We start from the raw sequence: 26,573 nt of genomic DNA on the forward strand, positions 1-26,573 counted from the left end.
TAGATAGATAGATAGATAGATAGATAGATAGATAGATAGATAGATAGATAGATAGATAGATAGATAGATAGATAGATAGATAGATAGATAGATAATTATTTTTTAAATCTTATATATGGTAAATGGACTGTACTTATATAACGCTTTATTATCTTATCAATATACTCAAAGCACTTTACAACACAATATGTACCCTCATTTACACATTCATACAGCACTCTGCTAGATCTGTACAGAGAATAATCAGAGCTTTATCACATTCAGACACTGATGGGACACACATTGGAGGCAATGAGGGGTTCAGTGTCTTGCCCAGGGACACTTTGACATGTGGAGTGACAGCCAAACTTTTTTAAGATTATGTTGATTTTATGCAAAAATCATTTTTCTTAGCTTTTTTACAAAAAGCTATGAGTTAATTTGTGTATCTGATGTACGGCTGCGGCAGGCTTGCTGTACCCTGACTTATTAACTAACTAACATTGGTTTCTTATGTTACAACAATGTTACTTAATTAAAAAAAAAAGATAATGACAAATAAAAAGTACCATTCTGTGCAAAACACGTGGCTACTTTAAACAAACAAACAAAAAAAAACTGGTGTCTGTATTTATCCAGATCTTCCGGTTTTGTGTAGATTCATTTTAAAACAAAATGCACGTAAAACATCTGAAGCTGGCTCGCTAGTATTTTAGTAAAAGCTAATTGTTACTAAACAAAGATTTTAAGTTTAAGCTTCAAACTATCAATTTTAAACACAGATTTAAAATCATAAGGATATGAAACATCTGATTTTAACAGTGACTGTTCTTGTGGGTGTCTGTGCATCAACAAAATTCCTACAAATATGTTATCATCTTTATTATAGCTATAATATTGTTATTATTATAGATATAATATTATTATAGCTATAATATTGTTATTATTATAGCTATAATGTTGTTATTATTATAGCTACATATAATGTTGTTATTATTATAACTGTAATATTGTTATTATTATACATATAATGATATTGTAATAGCTATAATGTTATTGTTATAACTATAATGTTATTATTATAGCTATAACTATAATGTTATTATTATATATATAATTTTATTATTATAGCTATAATATAGTTATTATTATAGCTATAATGTTGTTATTATTATAGCTATAGTGTTTTATTATTATAGCTATAGTGTTGTTATTATTGTAGCTATAATATTGTTTTTATTGTAGCTATAATATTATTATTAATGCAATATGTGATAATTAGGCAACAATAATAATAATTACATTTCTGCTTTTTAAACAAAACACTTATGATACATTAAAAAGTATAGTTTTTACACATCTAAATTGTGTGTGGGGGCAGGAGGGTTATTGCTCAAGGTTGTTATTTGGTCAGAATGTCAAACCAACCCTTGCCTTTTTTAAACTGTATTCTAAATAACTTGTGCAAAGATGATAAAATACATTTTACACCTGCAGCTGATAGATATGCACTAAACAAAATGCACACAGTAGAAGTTCATAAAACGGATTTGACAAACTAGCCACATAGGAATTGGTTCATCATATTAAATATCAGATAAATAAAGGTGTTTAATCACATTTGATCCTGTAAATCCAATACTACCAGAAAGCAGTTGTGCTCATTGATTTTCAGCTTTGCCAGCAATGACCTAATACAGTCACAGATATCGAAGGGATAAACCACCTTAGTGTAGTAAACACAGCCAAACCTCTCTTGGGCTTCTGTGTGTGTACTCTGTATTATATGCTGTCTGATTAATGTGTGCAGGAAGTTAAACTTTCATATCATCAAAAACAGGTGAAGTAATACTAATAAGTGGGTGTTGGTTTGTGTTAATAAGTCAGAGTTTGTAGTGAAAGCTGTTTATACTCGAGCAGACATTACTTTCCTCTGTGTGGTGATTTAAAGAGCAGCTCTTGTTCCTTCAGCCTCTCGGGCTGTTTTATTCACTAACTGTTTCACTTTGTAAAATTAATAGAATATCTGTTTTCTTTGAACCCCGGCTTTACAGAATCTAGATTGGTGTGTATGGCCGTCAACACACAGAGGCGAGCATCACAATCCACTTGTGTTCATGAGTCTCAAACCATCTTGTCTCTGTCTTTGTGGTCAAAAGAGGGGTTAAGCTTTTATCCTATAAATACGGCATGAAAATCCCTCTGTCAACCACACGTTCATTCTAAGGCCTGCATTAACATAAAAATGGGGGCTTGTTATACAGTGAGATTTCAATAAAAAGAACACAAAATGCGTTTAATGAAATTCAGATGCTGGGCCTTAGCTCCCTGGATCTCATTAAATGAGCTTTGTGCTGTTTTTCCATCTCCTCTTTGTAGAGGAGGTCCTTGAGTGCCCTTAATAATGTGGCAGATTTCATCATATCCCTGATTTAAAGAGGACAATGTCTGCCTCATTCTCTTGTTCTCTTGCGAACCGGAGCCAATCTCTCCACAGATGTCCTCGAATAGTTTCTGAGTCTGGCTCGTGATGACGCTCCATCTTGTGGTGCGTTTTCTTTTACTTGCTGAAGTTTTGTTCCTCCACTAACTTGCTCCTCTTCCCTGTTTTGTCCCCTCCTCATCCCCCGTCCCTCTCCGTTTCTCCCTACGTAGGATTTGGTTTCATAACGTTTGAGAGTGAAGACATCGTAGAGAAAGTCTGTGAAATTCATTTTCATGAAATCAATAACAAAATGGTAAGTCCACACACTTTTTTTTAATATATTTTTCAATTCCAGGTGGACGCTGAAGGATTAATATTTGATTTGTTCTTTTCCGTCCATTAATAGCTGACCATGTGTGTGTAGTGTGTGTGTGGGTATAACGCCCGCACGCTCGTTCACTTTGTGGGTCTGTGGGTCTCGGGGATGGGATGGGAAAGCGGTGGTGTGTACTGACCACAAACCGTGAAATTGTGTGGCTGAATTCTGCCTGTCAGGGCTGAGGGACAGGAGAGTGGAGCTCCTCCTGAATCCCCTGCCACACACTCACTTTAACACACTCACAGGTGGAGATGTCCACGAGTGCAGGGGGGAAGCTACTGGCAGAGGCCGAGTTCATTAGTCAGGGATTAGCACCTTCCACTGAGTGCCAGTGACGCCAGTTTTATTTACACCGCTTCCCCGGTCCTTTCAGAGCGCCACAGAGTTTAGATGCAGTTTTTGAAGTTGTCATGCGACGTGTGATTAATTGACAAGGTCCGCCCTCGGTGTGGCGAGTGTGACATCAGGGCCCTCCTTCACCCACTTCCACACTGCAGGCCTCTTGAGAAATCCTGCATCATTTGAACAGCTTTGTGGGTTGTGATTGACTGGAGGGAATACTTGTCTCGAATGTTCGGTGGGGCTCCTTCGCTCTCACTCCCAGATTTATATTCCTTTGCCCCTGAAACTGACTGACTCTCTGAATGACACTGTAGGAAAATAATTTCCTCCTGGGACCAGTGCAGGTCACATATGACTCCCAGTATGCATCCCATCAAGCTGCTTTACATGCAGTGCTTACAGCTAAACCCAACAAAAACGGTGACAGGTTTAAGTATCTTCACATGTAACATATTATGTCACAACATACAGAGAAAGCTCAGTGAGAACAAAGTCTTACAGGCACTGTTCAGAAAAAAAAACTTTTACTGTACTTATTTGTGAATGTTAACGGTACAAATTTAATTAAAAGTTTAAAAATTATTTCTGTGTAATTATCTCATGTTACAACATGAACACCTGCGGCTTATATATGTACAAAATAGTTTTTTCTTTTTAAATTAAGTGGGCACGGCTTATACTCAGGTGTGCTCTATCCATCCATCCATTATCTTTACCCGTTTATTCCATTTTGGGTCACTGGGGTCGCTGGTGCCCATGTCCAGCAATCACTGTGCGAGGGGCGGGGTACACCCTGGACGGGTCGCAAGTCCATCACAGGGCCACATAGAGACAAACGAGACAAACAACCATTCACTCTCTCACTCACACCTAGGGACAATTTAGAGTTACCAATCAGCCTAACATGCATGTTTTTGGTCCGTGGGAGGAAACCGGAGCACCCGGAGAAAACCCACGCATGCACGGAGAGAACATGCAAACTCCACCCAGAAAGGCCCCTGGACCGGGGTTTGAACCAGGGACCTTCTCGCTGAGAGGCAGCAGCTCTACCAATTGCGCCACCGTGCTGCCCAGGTGTGCTCTATAGTCCAGAAATTACAGTATTTGATAATAAAGCTGGACTATTAACAGAATGAATTACGAGGCTGAATATGCTTATTAAAAAGTTTAATAATACTAGAAATCATAGAACAGCTTATCTTTTTCTGTACGGTCCTGCTTCCTGGATAGATGAGTTGTAAAATTTGAATCAAAACAGAAAGCAATTACTTTTTTTTATATATATATACCTGTGTGTGTGTGTATATATATATATATATATATATATATATATATATAATCTTTTATTTACACTGACAATAACTTTTATTGCAAAAAAAGAAGCCTAAATCTAAGAAAATAGTTCACATATAATGTGTAACCAGACAAAGAATTAAAAAGTTATCAACAAAAACAAAAAGAAACTAGGGTGCATGAAGACCATTTAATTTCTCACTTTTCTTAGAATAAAATTGTAATTTTTGGTTTTGTTTTGCTTAAACACATTTTTACCATTCTCAGATTATCCAAATATGTCCTTCCCATTATCTCTACTACAAAGTAATTTATTAAATGGGACTGTGTAAGTATGTTGCTAAATGTTAAATACAAAATTTATGAAGTGTCTTTGGCTGATAAAATATTGATAAAATAAATAAGAAAAATTGTCACTGTTTTGAAACGACTACTTAAGATTCAAGAACTGATCAAATTTTAAAAAGCAATAACTCTTAATAACTAATTTTAACACCAGAAATAACTAGTTTGCTGATATAATTAGCTGGCCTGATTGGAGCTGAAAACAGAAACTAACGTTTTTAGTTCGAGGAAATGGCAGCAAATGTCACCAAAAAAACCAAACAAATGTGATGTATCAAACAAAATTAGACACATAAAACCTCCTGATTTATATTTATCAGTTTTGGAGACATCCACGGTCAGCTGAGAGGCGAGTTCAGTCAGTCTACTGCTCCCTGTCCAGCTGCTAAAAACATCTGCTCAAGTGGATTTTAACTCACAAATGGTGTTGCTGTGATGCCAACACGAAAACCCTCAAGAATGTTTGGCATTTGCTATTCCACATGTACATGCACAATATATTCATGTCACATAGAGGTTCTTTTTCTCAGCCCAAGTGAGGGGATTAAAAAAATAGGTCACTGGATCCAGGAACACAGGAGGAGTACACTTACTGTTTTAGATTTGTATTATTGTGTGAATGTTTATGAAGCATTCACTCTGTTGTGATCCATTTTTCTTCCGTACGTTTTGCGGCGTGATTCTCGACCCGCAGTTTTCAATCTATTTCAACAAATCATATCAAAACATTCGGCTCTTTCAGGACAATCCTGCTATGACATTTTGTATTGGTGCAACTTTAGCTTTTTGAGATAATTAGCCTTTTCTATCATTTTTTTCCTCATAGAAAATGAATTGAGCTCATTTTACATCCTTCACATCTTTAGATCTGTTTACAACCTTTTACTGCTCCTCACACATTTTGTTCTGCTTCGGCATCTTTCAGCTTCCTTGTGCAAATTTAAACATTTTCTGCTAATTTCAGCTAATTTCAGCTGTTTTGTGCTCGTTTCAGATTCTTTCTGCTAACCACAACATGTTTATGCTTCTTCTAACTTCTTTCTGCTGATTTCAGCTCGATACGCTCCTTTCAGCTGATTTCTGAGAGTTTTAGCTTTTTCTACCATTTCAGCTACTATTTAGCTGTTTTATACTATTTTAACTCTTTTCAGCTAATTCCACATTATTTGCATTCATGTCAACGTTTTTAGTCCAATTCAGCAAAAATGTGCTCTCTCCACTTCCTTCTGGTAATTTCAGCTTCTTTCTGCTTTTTTAGCTACTTTTCAGCTGGTTTTTCTTGCTAATTTCAGCTTTTTTTCTGATAATTTCTTTTTTTTTTTTGTGCTCATTTCTGCTTCTTTCAACCTAATTGGGCAAACATGTTTTCTCTGCTTTTTTCTGCTAATTCAAGCTTGTTCTACCTTTTCAGCTAACATTTTAGCTAATTTCAGCTGCTTTCAAATAAATTTCGTTTTTGGGTGATAATTTCAGCTACTTTCAGCTTAATTAACTTCTTTACGCTAATGTCAGCTTGTTTATGCTCCTTTCAACTTATTTTTGTTGGTTTAAGCTTTTTTTGCTATTTCAGCTACTATTTAACTGTTTTTTTTTGTTTGTTTGTTTATTTTATTTATTTATTTTTGCTAAATTTAGCCTTTTTATCTAATTCCATATTCTTGGAGCTCATTTCAGCTAATTCTTCTTCCTGCTAGTAATTTAAGCTTATTTCTGCCTTTTCCAGTACTTTCAGTTATTTTTTTTTGCCAATTTCAGCTTTTTTAGCTAATTTCCAAATTTTTGGCTCATTTCTACTTATTTAAACCTAATTCGGCAAATATGTGTTCTTTCTGCTGTCTTATGCTTAATTAGGCTTGTTCATACATTTCAGCTATATTTCAGCATGTTTTAGCTAATTTCAGCTATTTTTCAGCAAGTTCTTCAGAAAGAAACATTCACCCTGCATTTTCGCAGGAAATTCAATTTCTCTAGTTTGATTTTCACCTCCAGGATTTTGGATTTGACAACAGTTTTATACCAAAGTAGCTGTTTGATCTACACCAGCTAAAGTTACCGTCAGTAAGTTAAAGTTTGCTATGTGAAAAGGAAAATCTGCAACTGGTAGGGAAGGGAGAGTTCTAGTTTCTTGCACTTTTGACCGCATGTAGCTGTGATTTGATCCACTGTGCAAATGCACACGGGTATCTGCTGCATGACTGGAAAAGCACCAATCCTAGCCTCTACATGTATTTACTCTTTACAAAGAGCAGCACAAATGGAAAGGTTGTGAGCCATCAAGGAGTCCAAGGAATCCTCGCAGAACATATGAGAATTACTGTGCACGTATGGTGTGAAAAGAAAAGGGAGATGTTAGTTTCCTGATGCTTTTATCACCTTTGTGGAGTCCCTCTTGGCAACACCTACAGCATCTTAAATGCTTTAGGAAACAGGAAATGAATGTGACCCTCGGATCTTCTACAAGGTGTTGACATCTGGGAATATCTGAAAAGGGGAAATAAATTGTATGTTTAAAGCATCTTTTTAAGGCACAGAGGTGTGTTAACATCGTCACACGTACATGAAGGAAATGACTGGATTTTCAGTTTCTAAAAGAGCATCAAGTAAAAAATGTCTCCTGTCTTCATCCTTATGAAGCACCATACAGAAATAGACCTCATCCATCCTGCCCACGAGTGTTATCTCAGATGGTTCGTGAATAATTGATGTGGACAGAAATTCCATCCCACTTGGGAAGGTTGTGGACGTATAGGACACCCCACCTTCTTCTTGCCCTTCAGCAGCTCCGGCTGTGTTGTGGGTCAGTGCCCACTCAGATGTGAGCGGTTGAACCTTTAAGCGTCTTGGTGCCATTAAGGCCTCACGTTCAGGAGCATGTCGTCTTTGTCACTGTGAATTCTGACTCATATATAATTTAGCAAAGAGTGAAAATCTCATAATTTACCATCAGCAGCTGACTGCACTGACTTCCATGTCTTTTTTTTTTTTTTTTTGCGTCAGTGTATGTAGGCTGTGATAAAAATATTGATCATGCCCTCTGGGGCTCAGCATCATTGTTGAAACATCCTTTAGCTACAGCAGCCACCATCCTTCTATTAAACTAGTAAATATTTTGGAGTAAAAATCAATAGGCAGGAGACGGCTTGACGGTTTTCAAATACTTGTTTAACTCTTTATCGCAGCTTCACATATTTGAATGTTTACATAATGTTGTGGTGGCAGAGATCTCCTTATGACAGCTCAGAAAAAGTTGTACGTTGCTTTTTTTTTCTTAAAATGTGCATCTCCATAAATCCTAAACCAAGCGAATAGCACAGAAACTTGATTCTTTATAACAACAACAATAATAATAACAATAACAGTAATAATAATAATAATAATAATAATAATGTGTTATTGCTCAGTGTGTGTGATGAAGCTACTCTCATCTTCATTACGTTTTAGCTCACTATATGTAAAATTTGTGGTACACTAATTCACATTTTGTGCTTGCTGTGATTGATTAGCTGTGGTGGCCATCTTGAATAAAAGTCAAAAGTCAATCAGTTGTAGATGATTACTTTCTGAGAGTTTCATTAAAATCTGTCCGGTGGAACATGAGATATTTCACTAAAAGACGGGGAGAAAAAAAAAATGCAGCCACATGTGGCGCACAGGATCTATCTATAATTACAGATAATAAACAAAAGGGGTTTTTTTTATCAAAAATAATACTTTAAATCAATTGAGATTTTTCTGTAGGTTATGAAATAAAGTAATTAAGTCACAAACAATTAAAAACAAAAAAGGGTTTTGATCAACTAAACTGACTAAAATAATGTGATGAGGATTAAATATTAGAAGAACAAAATGGACAATAAATAAATAAGTAAATAAATACCTAATGACGTTCATACAGTATGGCATAAATCAAAAACGATTAAAACAATATTATGTGAATGAGTTTAAATCTGATAAGATCAATGTCTTTATAGTGCTTGAGTATCATGACAAGTGAAAACCATGAGGTATTTTTTTCTAGTTAGATAAGAATAAACATTTTGTTGTTTCAATTACTGATGCAACTTTAAAGGATTATTGGAGAGAAATAAATACTAATAATGTCAGCAAATAACTGAATAAAGAATAAAAACTGTAAAGGCTGACCAAGGAAGGATGAAATGAGTGAGGTGATGGGAGGAGTTTTTTTTCCCATTGATATTAAACTATAAAGTCTGACTAAAAACTAATTTGATAAGGCATTTATTCAACAACCTTTCATGTATTGAGGCAAATGTATTCTGAACATTAAAATGACTGAAGCATAATTTTAGGAGAAAAGTACCAATGCAAACCTCTTAATATGTATAATATGTGTTTTACTGCTCTTTTATCAAAATACCAGTGGATTAATTTTAATGAAACTTTCAGAAAGTAATCGCTGTATGTACTTCTACAACTCAGTTACTGGCCTACACGACTTTTTGCCTTCGGCCGACACAAAAGAATGGCTGTAACTGAGTCAAGTTTACAGATACTGAGTTAACCTTTGTTAATAAGTCAATAGCAACACGTACTCTGAGCACTAATACATCTCACAAAATCTCAGTATTTTATGGTAGGCTTTTAATTACATGTTGGTGCTTGTCAAGATAGTCAACAGAATCAAAACGATCGTAGACAGCATTATAAATTACATAATGCACACAATTAGTCCTGCATTGACTTAATATTAAGAGGTTATTCACTATGATATTGAATGATTTAATTTTTATTATATGCCCATCATAAGGTGGTCTCGGGTCTCTCTTGTAAATGAGTCCCCGAGTCTCAATGGGATTAACCTGTCTACATAAAGGTTGAATGACTTGAGGCTAGGATATGTTTTACATGCTATCTGAATATTTCACTCAGGTTTTACCATTTATTATTTAAAGACACTTAAAGAATAAGTTGGTCATTTCACAGTAAAGTAAAATTAATGGTGGGATTATTTCAGCTGGATAAAGTCGACTACTGAGCAACTTAAGATGCATTAGTTTTCTTATCCTTCATTCAATACCAGATGGAGCTTGTCTGATCAGTCCTGAATTCGATGTGCAGATTGACCCAAAGCGTACAGCTCGGGTCATCAAGAATCCCCTCGAGTGACTAGAGGAACAAGTAGTCCTGCAACAGATGGTTTGGCCCTCACACAGCCATTATATCAATATCACGGAGCCAGACTGGGATTACATAAAGAGACCAAGGCAGCTGGGGCTGCCTAAATCCACACAAGAACTGTGACACATTCTTAAAGATGTTTGCAACAGCCGAGCTGCAAAAAGCTGCGTTGAAGTGGTTCGAGATGTATTTGAGGCATTTTGGAGGCAAAACTGGGTACATTCAATGTTTTTTGTTTGTTTGTTACCACAGTTTGTTTCAACCTAATGAAATTGCCAAATATTATTTGGATGGTATTAGGCCTGTCACGGTAAACAATAAATTAATTAATCGCATGATAAATGAAAATTATTGACCTCATTTTCATTTTTCGGCTTTATCGTTTCTTTGTGTCTCTCTTTTTCTACTGAAGACACTGGATGACAAAAGGCTCAACTCCGGTGCTCTTCGCTGACCCCTCCCTTTCTCTTTTGTCTTTAAAATCTATTTTAACTATCCAGAATCACGTTTTTTGTTCGTTAAAAGCAGCTAAGCTGAGAAGCTAAGCTACAAGCTAAGCTAACAGGCCAACCTCAGGGAAAAACCTCTGTCTTGTCAAAGCTCCAAAATTCTAAGTTGAAACCCGGGTCTTCGTGTAAAAAGTTGTTTTCCTCTGCAAAAAGAAGCTGAGAACTTTACTGATTTTTTTTATTAAAAGCTTTGTGTGAACCAACATTTTGAGAACCGAGAAAAAAGGAGAGACAGCCCATGTCACTCAACTCCCTCCCATTTTTCTTAAAGAGACACGCTGCTCACTCCCTCACTATCCATCCTTTGGTTCAAACAGTCTTATACTGCTATTTGGTGGTCAAAAAAGGTACTACACTCAAAAAAAAATTACCCAACATTTCTTCTTAAGTTTGACAATAATTACTATCCATCCATCATCTTTACCCGTTTATTCCATTTTTGGGTCACGGGGGTCGCTGGTGCCCATGTCCAGCAATCACTGTGCGAGGGGCGGGGTACACCCTGGACGGGTCGCAAGTCCATCACAGGGCCACACATAGAGACAAACGAGACAAACAACCATTCACTCTCTCACTCACACCTAGGGACAATTTAGAGTTACCAATCAGCCTAACATGCATGTTTTTGGTCTGTGGGAGGAAACCGGAGTACCCGGAGAAAACCCACGCATGCACGAAGAGAACATGCAAACTCCACCCAGAAAGGCCCCTGGACCGGGGTTTGAACCAGGGACCTGTTCGCTGAGAGGCAGCAGCTCTACCAGTTGCGCCACCGTGCTGCCCACAATAATTACTAATTATTGTCAAATTTCAAACAATATTATCGTTTATCGCAATAGTTTCTGAGACAGTTGCCCAGCAAAATTTATCATGGCAGGCCTAGAAGATATCTTTACCAATAAAGCTTTCTAATTATTATTATTATTATTATTATTATTATTATTATTATTGTTGTTATTGTTATTATTATTATTTTTATCCACCTGTCAAAGACGGACATAATAATAATAATCTCAGTCCACAAGTCTGTCATTTTTTCTCTGGTCCGAGCCATAACTTCTGATCCGCTCAACATAATTTAATGAAATGTGATGCACATATATGTACCATCACTAGACGGAGTGTCACATACACTTTTCATCACCCCACCTCCAGGGTCAAGGTCACAAACCAAGGTCAAAGTTAAAACACAGTCTTTGCTTGACCAAAGCTGGTCCAAAACACACAAGATAATTTAATGAAACTTAATGGAAATTTGTACAACCACTACAGGACGTGTCGCATAATATTTTCATCGCACCAGCTTCAAGGTGAAGGTAACAAACCAAGGTCAAATAGTACACAAGGCCCTTGCTTCTCCGGTCCATAACTACGGATCTATTGAAGATAATTTAATGAAACGCTACACATTTATACCACTTCTGGTTGGTAACTCTAAATTGTCCCTAGGTGTGAGTGAGAGACTGAATGGTTGTTTGTCTCGTTTGTCTCTATGTGTCCCTATGATGGACTGGAGACCTGTTCAAGGTGTCCCTAACTTCTCGCGCAGTGACTGCTGGATATAGACACCAGTGACCCTTGTGACCCGAAAAGGAATAAGCGGGTAAAGATGACGAATGGATGGACGGACCGATGAACGAACGGATGAACGGATGTCTTTTTATCACCCTTGTACCCAACACAGGGTTTTCTGTCTTTGCTATGTACCCACAAGTAAAAAATAAAATAAAAAATTCAAATGATAATTTGTGCAGTCAGCAGCATCGGGTTGTGGTTGCTTAAATTGTTACAATTAGAAAGATGTATAAAAAACTATTTTGACATTTGTATCTTAAAGGTTAGGGTAGAAAATATTAGGATATCTCTTGATATTTCACGATGTGGGGGCTTTTTGTTAACAGTCATCCCAGCTCTTCCTTCCCTTATTGATGTTTGATATCTTTCATGCCAGTTAACTTCAGATTGTGCATCATTCTGCAGCAACAACGATGGTTTAGAAAGCCCTTAAGCTGTGCTCAATTTGCACACAAGAAATAGGATATCAGTGGAGACATGACAGAACATTCTCCAGCAAATTTTTTTTGCTTCCGATTTTTGCACCTTATTTAGGTGTTTTATGAAAAGTCCACCTACACTCCATCACCACCTGTGCTGGCAGCAATCTTTTTATCATCTGCTGGGAAGTACTCCTGTACTTGGGCTGTCATGGCATCAGTTTTACATTTGTCATTGTGGTGGGAAAAAAATGTTCACAAGAATATTTATTAAACAAAACATTGGTGTTGTCTGTTAAATTAGCCTTTTAGATATTGTATATTTTGGTTTATCATTGTATCAGTGTTGTAAGATGGAGACTGTGCAAACATAAGAAATTTATATATATAATTGTCAGTCTGGATACATACATGATACATGATATGTTTACCTTCAGGACAAAATCAGGTAGTCGATTGGTCAATTGCTGACTCGCCTACTGGATTGATTGACAGATTGTGTCGCGGATCTGACTAGCAAAAAAAAAAAAAACGCTGACACCACCCGCCAGCCCTGGGTGGAGGCGGGACAGCCCAGGTGCAGAGGTAGCGGTGTTTTGAGATTTGATGTTGTTAATAAAAAGTTCTTAAAAAAATAAAAAAACATGGAGAGTCAGCCCTGCAGGCTACATATCAGACCGGCCCACCGGGAAATATCCAGATCCTCCCCATAACTTGACGGTCAAGTATGCAAAGGCGTGTGGTAACACAGGTGATGCTACGCATTCCTGATTTTTGTTGCACATGTGTGCATACCTGTGTACCAGGTGCACCCCTGTACACATACATATATATATACATATATATATATATATAATTTTTTTTTTTTTTCCCCTCAATGGGACAGTATAACCAATTGGCTAGAATAATATACAAGAACATCTGTGTCGAGTATGGACTGGAGGCACTGTTCCCTCTAAGCTATGCACCTGTGCAATCGCGTACTGCTCACACATTCTTTACACACAAGAAAATATGCTGCGCAGTTGCGAACTGGCCACAAGGTTTTCTCCCGTTTTTATAATAAACTGTCACCCCGAGCGCAGCGGTCTGTACAGTGCAGCCGCCTGATGCGTGGGGGGGGACGGACCCCCGGCCAAAACAGACCTGCGTCACGTGATTTGTCACATGATTTTTGTATTCAGCCAGTCAGCCTCTTCTGGAGTTTCAGCGCTGACATGCAAACTACGTTCAAAGACGCTACATAGCTATAAGCAACCATGAATTATTGCACTTTTCTAAGCTTTGTTACTGCATATTTCATCACATACCGAGGAATAATATTTGGCGATGTGGATTTATCACAGAAGTTTTCGGTTGTACGACATCAATCAAAGGCGGTAAGTAAGCTAATCCCACGACTTGTAGCCAATTTTTCATGCTAAGTGTTAGCAAACAGTAGTGCTCGGTATATATCTGGATGGTCAAAGGAAAAGTTTACAAACGGTGGTATACTGTATGGGCTGGAGACAGTGGCAATGACAAAAAGACAGGAAACAGAACTGGAAGTGGCAGAAATTAAGATGTTGAGGTTCTCCTTAGGAGTGGCAAGGATGGATAAGATTAGAAATGAGATCATCAGAGGTACAGCACAAGTTGAACAACTGGGAGATAAAGTTAGAGAGACCAGACTGAGATGGTTTGGACATGTCCAGAGGAGGGACAGTGGTTTGGACAAGTCCAGAGGAATAACAGTGGGTATATTGGTAGAATGATGTTAGAAATGCAGCTGACAGGAAAAAGACAAAGAGAAGCTATATGGGTGCAGTTAAAAAGGACATGGAGGTAGGTGAAGTGAGGACAGAGGATGTAGAGGACAGAGTGAGATGGAGGAGGATGACTCACTGTGGTGAGCCCTGAAAAGGGAAAAGCCGAAAGAAGAAGAGGAAGTTTAATGGGTTGTGTAATGTAAAATGTACTCTTACATACTGAATTTCACTGTGAGTTCTTGCCCTGTGCTGATCTGCAGCATGAAAACATCCACTGCAGTAACTATTTTAAGTTATTAGTAGCTTAGAATTTTTTTCTGTCTTCTTTGCCTTAATGTTGGTCGATAAGAAATAAATATCACACTAAATGCCTCAGGTAAAGCCATGAGCTTCACTACCTCCACCATTACAGCTATCTTGTTTGTTAGTTTGTCTGAAGTTAGCTCACCCTGGGTTACATTTCCTCGTGGGTAAATGATCTTACCATTCACGTAAAATATTTGGTAATGTTCTTATAGAAACAATTCCTGAATATTGTTCATACTGTGTTAATGCTACATGTTTGCCTCTTGACTCTACAAGTGGGTAAGGTTACAGTAGACCTAGCTCACTACTGGAGTTTTTAAGTAGGTATTTTAAGCTACTAATAAACATCATGGATGATGCTTATGCTAGGCCATTGGTAAGAAAGAGTGATTATTATTATAGTTTCATATTGGCTAGTGATCCACCGCCCCCCCCCCCCCCCGACACTTAAGTTAGGCTACACTGTGTTTCTTAGACTGTGACTAGGATACGTGAGAGAAGCGAAGTGTGCTCTATTCACACAAGGAGAGCTGTTGGTCAGGCAGGTCTTGTTTTTTTCATTCAACCTTTACTTAGACAGGTAGATCCCATTGAGCCTCGAGGACTCATTTACAAGAGAGACCTGATTTCAACAAAGAATGATGAAAAACAATGGACAACAGCGACAACAATAGACAGTTATTAACATTAACTCTAAAATAGTTATTGAATCAAGTGTTTATTTGTGTAGGTAAAACTAGATGTTAAACAACCTGTTAAAATACACCAAAATGCAGGAAATGGCATCTACAGTACTTTATTTAAAATTTTCTGGGGGAGGGCCCCCAGACTCACCCAACAGGGTGTCCCCCCCCCCACATTACAAACATGCTTCTGACACTAATGGCAACCGTGCTGCTAAACATCTTCCAGAGCAGGACCCTCACATAAGCCACAACTGGACCCTCACCCAGACCAAAGCAGGGCTCTCACATTTAACATACTACACTTCTCATGAACAACAAGATTGTCTTTTTCATTTGAAGTGGGCCAGATCACTTATATTAAAAGTAAACAAATGGAAATTGCTGCTGTAATTTGATTATTTTAATAAGCCATGTAACTTGCTATGATCCCAGATTTTGAACAGGTGTGATACTGGTGTGAGACCACAGCGTGCACATCTAATGTTGCTCACAGTGGTCCTCAGTGCACTCAGGGAGCTTGTGTTTGCCCAGACACATGAAAAATTAGAGGGAAAATTGACTGGAGGTCCCACAGTCAAAGTGGGAGATGCCACCAAGGGTGATGGAGAACAGAAGGGCTAAGAAACTGTGGGACTTTCATATCCAGACTGACAAACAGGTGATGGCTGATCAACCCGACATTGTGGTGGTCAACATGCAAGAGAAGAAGGCAGTGGTGACAGATGTAGCAATCCCAAGTGACTGTAACTTCATAAAGTAGGAGCAAAAAGCTCAAGAAATACCAAGGCCTGAAAGAGGAAATACAGAAGTTGTGGTGAGTCAAAACTTGGTAAAAGTAACATTTTTCATCATTGAATACAAATATAAAAAAAAAGTTTTATTGAATCTTTTCACCAAGTTCTAATTCTAAATTAAATATAATCTTAACTATGCTTTTTTTAGTCTGTGCTTAACTTGCCAGAATACACATAGAAATATATCAAAAATTACAAAAATATACCATAAATTAGCATTCCTTAAAAAATACTCTATGTGAAATACTCTATATATGTATGTATGTATGTATGTATGCATGTATGTATGTATGTATGTATGGATGGATGGATGATGGATGGATTCTGGTTTATGTACAGTTCAAAAAAATAGATGAAATTATAAAAATGATGTGCTGATAAAATTTTATTTTTGTATACTACTTGCCATTTTTGCAAGAGTATTTTGCCATTTTAAAGAAACTAAATATTTTACTGGTAAGACTCCACCTCGTGAAAATAAATACCCTTTTACACACCTTTATTGTATAACCTATACAAAACAGGTTTTCTATATCAAGACTGCATTTTATAATATAACTTTTTACCGCAGATACTGGCTTGTCATTGCACATGGAAACAGCCTTCATTTAACAAGTAAAATTTGTGATAAAGCATCAAGTCATTTATAAACTTAATCTAAAGTCCATTTTATTTTTGAAAAAGTTGAATTTTTACAACATTGGTTTTATTTTTTGTTAGGATAAAATTAGAATATTTATAGAATATTGTAAATTTTGATGTCTCTGTTTGTTTTTCACAGTGTATCAGGTCAATAAACATTTTTTCAACTGAATGACTTAGCCCAATAATACAATAAGAAATGATACTATTGATTAGGTCAAAACTTGTGTTAGGCTATAAGACTGAACAGTATGTCTCTTCTACACTACATACCTGTATATGCAGTAAACTGATTGAATTCACCTGAATTTCACAGATTACTTTGAACATAAGCTGAGTGTGTTAGTGTAATGGCTTCTGCTCATCCAGAAGACATGATCAGGCTAAAACTAAACATATTGGCTTGAAAGCTATAAAGTTTTACGTTGTGTTAATGTGTGGGCTCACACTGCATAAATCCGCTCTGCACACTTCTGCTTGCAGCCCCACACTGAACAAGTCTGGAAAGGAGATTTCTGCTGAGAAAATTTTGGACCTTTAGTTTGACATGTCATTAAAAATGTTTTTCAAGAGCAATTTTTCGATTTCTAACAATGTTTGAACATCAAGTGGCTAATAAGGAGGTGGCACCACCCTCCAGAGTGGTTTGAGTATCTCACGGAGTGCTTCTTTACAAGTCCTGGACTGTAAGTAATTGGATGGTTACCCTTCATTGAAGAAGGAAAAGCTTTGAGGGATGAAGGAAGTGGAATCCACTTTTCACTCTGCTCACCAGGAGGTCCCATAAAAGCTCAGTGATGTTCAGATCTGCTGATTGAGGAAGTGATGGAGGCCATTTGACGTCAACCTGATGATCATTGTCCCACTTTTGAATGTGTCTCCCAGTGTGCCTGTTGGCAATATTATCTTGCAATAAAAAGCATGGCAAGAGAAACGTGTCGGTACCACAGGGTGCACATGGCCCTGCAATGACCTCACATCCCTTACCTTTTATATACAGTGGGCACACAGAGATATTAGGGAAAATGACTTGTGTGAGATTGTTGGCCATTGAAAGCATCATTTTGCCTTTCCTAAAACTTCTTATCATCATACATCTACCTATGCTCAACTGTCCTGTGTTTCTACACTGATTGTAGATACAACCCTAATGGAAAACAAAGCTTCTGCTAATCTGAAAGGATGTGGAATTACAAAAGAGATGAGTGAATAAAAATAAAATAAAAACTGGACTGGATTGTGCCGAACTGTGTCTGAACCTTCCACTTGTCACATTTAAAATGTTCCTTTCTCAGACCATAGTTCATGCACAATAATCCAGGTTTTAAAAAAAATCCAACAAAGTTCAGTCAGGTCATCTAGACGGTTTTGGATTTGTTGAGACATGTTGTCCTTCATTCAAAGGATTTCATCAGTCTGAGAATGCTGCCTCAGAGGAGTCAACAGGGGGGAGAGTGGGCCCCAGAAACCATTTTATCATCAGCAAACTGATTGGCCCACTATGTGAGTGCACTGCTGAGTTTGGACTGAGTTTGCTGTGGCTCCTCGGACTGATGGAGTCCTTTGGATGAAGGATAAAATTTTTCAACAAAAACAAAACTGTCCAGAGGACCTGACTTAACTTTGTTGGATTTTGTACCTGGGTTATTGAGCATGAACTTTGATGTTTTGAACCACTTTGGCTATGGCTGCCTCAGAGGAGTCAACGGGAGAGAGGGCAGGTCCCAAAAACCATCTTATCACCAGCAAACTAGTTGGACCCCTATGTGAGTGTGCTGCTTGTGGGACTGAGTTTGCTGTGGCTCCTCGGACTGATGAAGTCCTTTGGATGAAGGACGAAGCATCTCAACAGATAAAGAAACCATCCAGATGACCTGACTTAACTTTGTTGGATTCCTTTCTTAGATTATTAATGGATCATTGGGCACTTGTATGTACACAAAATCAAAAGTAGGTTAAGATTACAAGACAGTGTCAAAAGGCAAAGCTCTTGATATACTGGTCTGTCTATGTTCCAACCCTCACCTATGATCATGACGTTTGGATTAGTGTTTCCCCCTAGATAACTTGCCATGGCAGGGTGCTCATCTCCTCCGTGATTTTTGTCGGGGGGGTGATGGGGACGGACGGAGACACGTCCCGAGCTGTGCAGCACGCTGTTTAAACCGACAGTTTTAGAGCAGGGTGTGGGAGAGGAGAGAGACAGACGCATCTCAACCACACGCTGTCTGAACCGATGGGTTTTTTTTGGAGGGGGGGGGGGGGGGGGACAGACACACATCTGAGCCGTGCGCTGTTTGTACCGACAGATTTCGAGTGGCGGGAGGGTCAGAGTGAGGGTTCAGCATGAGGGAAGAGGCTGCCTTTAGCTTTTTAGCAAGTGCACCTGAATAGCGAGCTGCTTGTTTAGCGTTACATCAGTGCCAACAGGTGGTTGGGGTGGGGAGGGGTTCGGTAGATGGGGGCGCTCGGTTCTGTTGACGGGGCGGGGCACCCCGCTTGTATAATGGTAGGGGAAATATTGGATTATGATCGAAAGAACGAGATCCAAAACACAAGCGGTCAAATGAGCTTCCTCTGTAGGTTACTTTTTAAAAAATAGAAATGCAATCATTTGCACTGCTGCTTTTTACTCATGTCCCACATCACTATTATATAATAGCAACATAAATATGATACATAAAATATTGTCTATGTATAGTTATTTGTTATTTTGAGACATACAAGGAGAGTGAGAAAAAAGTGTCATGACGCCGACTCATTACACTGATGTTAAACTGGCCAGCAGTTTATATGATTAAATTGTAATTCAGTTTTAAGTGTTGAGAACAAATTTAAGAATCAATTTCAGCTAAAACACCAGAGAACCATTAACCTTGTTTAAAATAGTTTTTCCTTTCATTCAGATGTATAGAGCAGTGAAGAAAATTCACAAAAATGCAGAATAAACAAAATGTAGTATAAACAAATAATAATAATAATAATAAAATAAGAATAAACAAAAATGCTAAATGTAGCTAAAATTCTAAAATTAAACATGCTCATTAAATATCGCCTGTATTTTTGCTGTTCTCTTCTTTGTAAAATAACGGTATGAGCTTGACAAGCTGTTGTTGGCTAGCTAATTAGCCATACTGTTAGTATCTGTAGTGACCCTGCATTTAGCTGCTCATTTCACAGACAGCAATGCTAACTCTAATATCTCGTTGCAACATTTCTTGAAAAACAGCATTACCTCAAAAAAGAGGTGGGTGGCACTCCACGTAGACAAGGCATGACTGATAGTGTTATTTGCTAACAGAAAAAAGGCAAATAGTCAACCATGTTTTTAATGAGGGGGGAAAAGTATAATTGCGCCGTCGTACACAGCTGACTGACAGCTCGCAGCAACAGGTGCCGGAGGGGGAGCGCTACTCTGAGCTACATACAACCGGAGAATACTGAACACTGTCTTTGACATCTCATTAAAAGGAATTTAACCACATGAATTGTATGACAGCAAAAGGTAGTGGTTTTGACATTTTTTTAGTATATCTTATAAAACTGAAACTGGTTCATACCTAGTTGTATTTCCATTACACTAGTTTTAAATTAGCTTTAATTTATCTTGTGCCTTAAATAGGCAATTTGTTAAATGTTAGAAACCTTCCCCCCACCTTAATCTCACACCACCAGGCCTGACATCGGGCAGTCAGAGCGTTGACAGTCCCTAACTATTCTCTCTGTGTGTTTTGACTGTTCAGCTGGGAGTGAGAGCTGGAGTAAATGAATCACACCGTTTCCTTTCTTCAGTCTGCCAGTCCACTGATGGAATCCATTCACTGCTGAAGCTAATAGCAGCTGTACGCCTCCCCCTCTGTACACACACACACACACCACACCCACAACACTCGTCCCTGAAGGACAGTCACTGCCAGTCCATCCCACCCACACGGCTCCGTTATTCCTACAAGGTTAATATAGATGGGAAACGTATTGAAAAGGTCATCAACTGGCGTGCTTCTCCACTCTGTAATGTTGCGTTTGTACATTGAAAACAAAGAGAGTTGTTTGTTTTTATTCTTCATCTGTGGGCTTTGATTACACTGATCATGTAGCTCTCATATGTGTGTTTGTGTGTGTGTAACATTTTCAGTATCAAACCTTTTCATTTGGCAACACAGAAAATAACAAATACCAATATTGTACCTAGAGCAATACGGGAACAGAATAATGGCCTGTGATTTATATTTTTGTTTTACTCCAGACACTGAATAACAAAAATTCCAAAACACCTTTTATGTTAGGCTAAAGAAGACTCAAACAAAAAATGTATCTGCTGTACTTGCCACTGTACACGTCGCACCGCCGTATAAGTCTCATCAGTCCAAATATATATAATAAAGTGGAAAAAAAACATAAATAAGTCGCTTCGTCACATAAGTCGCATCTATTATGCGTCACCGCTGACAACTCAGAAAGGTGGGCCGGTGTTGTGCCAAAAATCAATTGGCTGCCAAATGGCGGCCGCGGGAGCGCGCACGGGAGGACTTTACCAAGAATTTAACAAGATTAACACTTAAAAACAATTATTTGTTTGCTTGACATTATAGTAAAGGTGTATCTCAGTTGAACTTTTCATTAATAAATGCACTTTGAAGATCAAATCAGCTGCATTTCAGCGGGGCGGCGCAGCAAAATGCAGCTGATTTGGTGTTTGCGCCAGGATTTCTGGAGCAAGACAAAGGTGGCTTGGTATGGCAAGCCAAGTGTCTCATTAATAGCCACTTTTGCCTATTAAGGAGAAACTTGGTTTGCTATATTACTCGACCTCCCTCTAGTGGCTGAAAGTGGTATTGTTCAATATTTTCCATGTCAGACCGAATGAAATTGTCAGATCTCAGGCAAAAATTGTTATAAATATGAAAAAAAAAACATATATTAGTCACTTTGGTGTATAAGTCGCAGGACTTGCAAATTTATGCAAAAATGTGCAACATATACAGCAAAAAATATGGTAATTAAAGATTAATTTTAATATACATTATGCATCAAATAGTACTTGTTTACTTTTTAGATTTGAATTCAGACTTTTTTATTTCATCACGCTAGACTTTCTCAGCAGAGAAGCAGAACAACTGCTGACATCTATATGCCAACATCTGTCCTCTTATAACACACTCTGGTTTCAGGCCACTGCCTGCTGCCAGTTCAGATTATTTTATACCCTTGTTAAAACAGGCTCCAAGTTGCTAGGACATGATCTAAAACCTGCTGCAGTTGCATTATAATAACTAAAGTCTGATCAAAACAGTTGTTCTAATAAACCTTTTGCATTCAGGGATATATTTACAGTCAATAAATTATGGAAACTGCGTAATATCACGTTATAAAATAACGTAGTGCAATTTTTAAAACATAACGGCTTGGCTGTTGATGCTAGTTAAGTACAGATTGAATCTCTTCATATGCTAGGATAATCAAAACTTTTGATTAAACATTTAATCAAAGTATATTCGAGGCTCTTGAATCTCTTGGGTGCTATTCCTGCATTTACAGGCAGAATATCAGTTCACCCCTTTTTTTCAACAGGGTACAATAGTGCCTGATCGTCTCATTGACAATTAAGTTGTGGATTAAGAAATCGTGGTTTTCACAACACAAAACTGCACTGCGTTTATAAATTCAAAGAGTTGAGTTAAGCAAGTCGTCTTCTGTGAAATACTTTCAGACAGACCCTGTTCAGTCAGTGCTCTAAAGCTGTTCATCAGGCAAAATGTTCAGTCTGTAGAACTTTCCACTTGGAAAAATTTGAATCTCTGCCCTCACAGTTGCTGAACCTTTTGTAGTTTTTCATTGACAGGCGCTGAATTGTTTCAGTGTCCTCTCCTCGTCTTTTTCTTCGACGAGCTCGCTCTTGAAAGCCGCTGCCTCTCTCGCTCACACATGTCTGCGTATCTGAAGCAGGTGAACACCCACACACTCACACCACCACAGACCCTGGCTTCTGACTGGTTTTAAATCCATGACAAGGATCCCTCGCTCTGAATATCAAAGACTCGTATCTGAGAGCATGTAGGCATGACTCACACACGGCTCTGTCTTACTCCCAGCAGGCTACCTGATCGTCCAACTAGCTCAGAAGTGGCAGGGCTAGTGGAGGACGCTGATCAGACAGTAGCATGTCTGCAGAGCGTATGTTTGGGGTAGGAGGGGGGCTTTGCTGTATTTGTCGCCCAGCCATGTGAACATATGAAAATCCCAGCAGTGTGCTGAGATTTCTAACACACCCATTTGTCCCAGCCGGCTCCTACTTCCATGCCGGGGGTCGTCCTCAGATGCTGAGAGTGCCTGCGCTCTCTTCAGCACAATGTCAAACCACACCAGGCGAGCAAGGAGGCCAGAGCAGCTGTGACAGCTACAAAGTGGCTGAGGGAACTGTGTACTTTACTTGGTCTGCTTCAAATAAAAGGGCTGCTAACAGCAACAAATCACAGCTTTGCTGCACAGCAACTTTCCCTCTGTAATAGAAACCTTCTTTTTTCATTTGTGTTACGCTTTTTACATGTCTTGTTCCCTGCTGGAAATCGTATACTGAGCTTGTCACACTATTGATTAGCCACATAAACCTCTCAGGACATGAAGTATGTTTCTACTGTTTGGCCACTTGCAGTAGTATGTTGTGTCTACATCTCTGCATGGATGTGTGTGAATAGTAATGTTCACCACTGGCCTGTCAGAGTTGTCAGGCCTATTTATATGGGTGCCAAGCTATACCTTAGTTGAGGTGCACGCTGCACCGGCGCAGCAGTCTGTTTTGTGCAGCAGGCCGGGATGACATGTGAATCGCAGCAGCCGAGAAAGCCCCGCTTAAGTGGAGGCAGTGGGGAGAAGAAGGCAAGAGCCAGGAGGCAAACAGACAAACAGATGGACAGGCTGATGCCAAGCAGGCAGTGGAGCAAATAGATTGTGCAGCATGGTGAACGGACTGAGCCTACCAAAAAAAAAAAAACCAAGAGACACAAGACTGTGCCACCCCCGTTTTGTCAGCCGCTCGGGTTTCACTATGATTCCTAGAGATCGGATAGATAAATAGGGCTCTCATCTTCCTCTTTCCTCTCATCTGCCCCTGTCACATCCCTCATTTGATGTGTTATGTAGGAGGAGGGGATGTCAGTCGTACAAGATGGGAAATGAACAAACCTGTATATGTGAGAACCGGAGTGAGAGAAATAAATGCAGGGGAAGGATGAGAGGTTCAGGTGGAATTAGACTGTGGGGCGCTGGGGATCTCACTCAGCCCTGTAACAACAGACAAACACAAAACAGAACGTCTTATCCTGAATTGGAAGACGCTTTTTTCAAGAATTCACACCAAGACTTGAATCATTTAGTTTTGAAATCATCATTACTACTTTAGTGATTGTCCTTTTTTATCTATTAGAAAAACTTTTTACTTAGAGGACCGAGCTGTTCACATCTTGACGTCTTGAAAAACTCTTAAAATATTTAGCTTGCGTTTCCCTGAGGCTCTGGGCACATGCTCACTGGTGCAACAATATTTGCTTTATTAGAAGAGGAGCATGACTGTAAGTTTTCCATGGAGTCTTAGCTTCTAAAATATAAGGAGCTGAGGATTGACTCGACTCTGTTTTCCTCTGTGGAGAACATCTAGCTGTGTGCAAGACAAACAGAAAAGCCTGTTAAGAGCTGAGACAGCCCTGTCAGATCTGCCTGGTTGTGTACCTACACAGTCTAATGGTTTGTCTTTCTTTGTGTGCGTATGTGTGGGTGGGTGTGTTGTGTGTGTATGTGTGTGTTTGTTTACATAGGTAGAATGTAAGAAGGCCCAGCCCAAGGAGGTGATGTTCCCACCAGGCACACGAGGGCGAGCCAGGGGTCTGCCCTACACCATGGATGCCTTCATGCTGGGGATGGGCATGCTGAGTGAGTTACATGCACATCTAAAGCCACACAACCGCTCATCTACTGCACAAGCAGAGCTGCTTGAAGCTCCATCAAGTAACAGCTACTACATAGTTATTTTAGGAGCAACAATTTTCTGCCGTCTTCAGAATTTGCAGAATTGTCAGACACACACTGTTCAGGCTTCAATTTCTACCTGCTACCAAAACAACCTGAGTAAACTCTTGTCTAGAAAGCCCCATTAGGTGGTTGCTGCCCCTAATTAGGTTGCTTCAAGATGTGCCGCCGGTGGCCACTGCGCTCTATTTCTGGTTGAGTCTGGTACAGGCAGCCCCTGGGCATATAGGAGCAGACCAGCACATTAGCAGGCTAAATGAAGAGGAAAATTGGTGTAATGTCATATTAAGGATTCATCACTGTGCCCCCCTTAATGGGTAATGAAGGGGACACACATGTCAGTGAGAGATCTCATCTACAGGGACCTCAACTGTTGGCCCACCCCTCTTCATTACCATCGAGCCCAAGCCTGTGTCCCTTTTTATTTAACACTATTGCACTCTCTGCCTCACTGCCCCCCTCCTGCTCAACCCCCATCTATCTGGCTATCTATCTGTCTTATTATCTGGCCATCTATTTTGTCGCTTACATTCCATATGCATATAATTTGATTGTATAGTAAAACCCAATGGATTACCAGTCACTTGAAAGAGGGGTTTTTTTTTTTCATAAAAGTAAAAAAAACATCTGATTGTTGGGTGCTCTTTTTGCCTTCAAGTGGCCCTTTCCTCTCCCATGAAGAGTATACGCCTAAGAAGCCACCGCTTAGTATTTATATGTTTACAGAATATGGTGATGCTTAAAATATTTCTTAATTTTTTTGTTTTATAGCATTCTCTTTACTGGTTTTACAGATCCTCCCCTCTTAAATACTCACAACAAAAATACAATAAATCAACGCAGCAACAGTAATCATAATCAGATGTATAAACCACCTCATGAATGAGAATCAAAACAAATCAATGCATTATGATTATAACAGTAATGCCCTATACCTATATTAGCATAATAACTCTATAGAGCAAACTAGTCAAATCAATCAAGTGTAATAAATGAGTTTTCTTTTACATTTAAATAAAGCAGAGATTATCAATTCATTCTTTTATTTTTGTCAAAATGTGTCAAATAAAGTTGTGTATCTCTGGTTTGTATTTGATTCAGCACATTAAATATAGAACAAAAAGTGATATGATTCAAACCCTAATCACAATACAGTACTACAGTACTCGTGGATTTAAGTTCTCAGTCGCAGCAATGGATTTCTGTCATTTAGATCATGGTCAGGACAGATTTTCATCATCTGTAAAAATGAGGAGGGAAAAACGTTTTGTTGTGGTCTTGTTAAAACCACCCAACCTAATACTGATAGTGACGCTGCTTTCAACCAGTGAAGAAAACTAGAGTCAAAGTTTGACCCAATCAGAGCAGAGCAGGGCGGGTCCTGCTGTCTGGTTCATGGTTATCGTTTCTAACCCGAAACTCGTCCCGGACCGACCGGATTAAGACCAGTCCGGGCCGTTATAATGTGATTAATGTGCAGGCCGGGCCGGTCTTGGACTTTGATGCGGTTTTACGAGTCATACAGCACAAATAAAATGAGAAGATGAAGAAAGAAAGAAGCATGCAGCAGTTAATCAAACTGTGGAAGAGATCGCTGGCGCATTGCACAATAATTGTGCACGTGGGCTCAGGCTTTTGCAGTTTTGCGAATCGTACATGACAAAGAAAACTAAATAAAATAAGAAAAATAAGAAAACTAAATAATGCACAATATAAAATTGTCTTAATCTACTTGTTGAGGAGGAGGCAGGTCTGACCGGCCAGTTGAAAGAGGTTTATAAAAGTCATGTTAAGCGCAGATGGACACCTGTCACCGGCCGTGCGCATCCGATGACTCGCCGGTTGAAATGGACTTGCGACCTGTCCAGGGTGTACCCCACTTTTCGCACAGTGATGGCTGGACATGTCCACCAGCAACCCATAATGGATGGATGGATGGATGGATGGATGGATGGATGGATGGATGGATG

General features: G+C 38.9%; 1 protein-coding gene across 1 annotated transcript in view; it reads left to right on the top strand.

Moving 5' to 3' along the window:
• msi2b (musashi RNA-binding protein 2b) overlaps positions 1-26,573 on the top strand; it is a 434,292-nt gene that overhangs the window by 301,435 nt on the left and 106,284 nt on the right. Inside the window, exons 8-9 of the mRNA XM_037688064.1 lie at positions 2,635-2,717; positions 24,393-24,507. Of these exons, the coding sequence (XP_037543992.1) occupies positions 2,635-2,717; positions 24,393-24,507 (198 nt within the window). The remainder of the gene's footprint in view (positions 1-2,634; positions 2,718-24,392; positions 24,508-26,573) is intronic.

The sequence above is a fragment of the Nematolebias whitei genome, chromosome 14 (assembly GCF_014905685.2).
Source record: "Nematolebias whitei isolate Nwh7 chromosome 14, NemWhi1, whole genome shotgun sequence".
Lineage (NCBI taxonomy): Eukaryota > Metazoa > Chordata > Actinopteri > Cyprinodontiformes > Rivulidae > Nematolebias > Nematolebias whitei.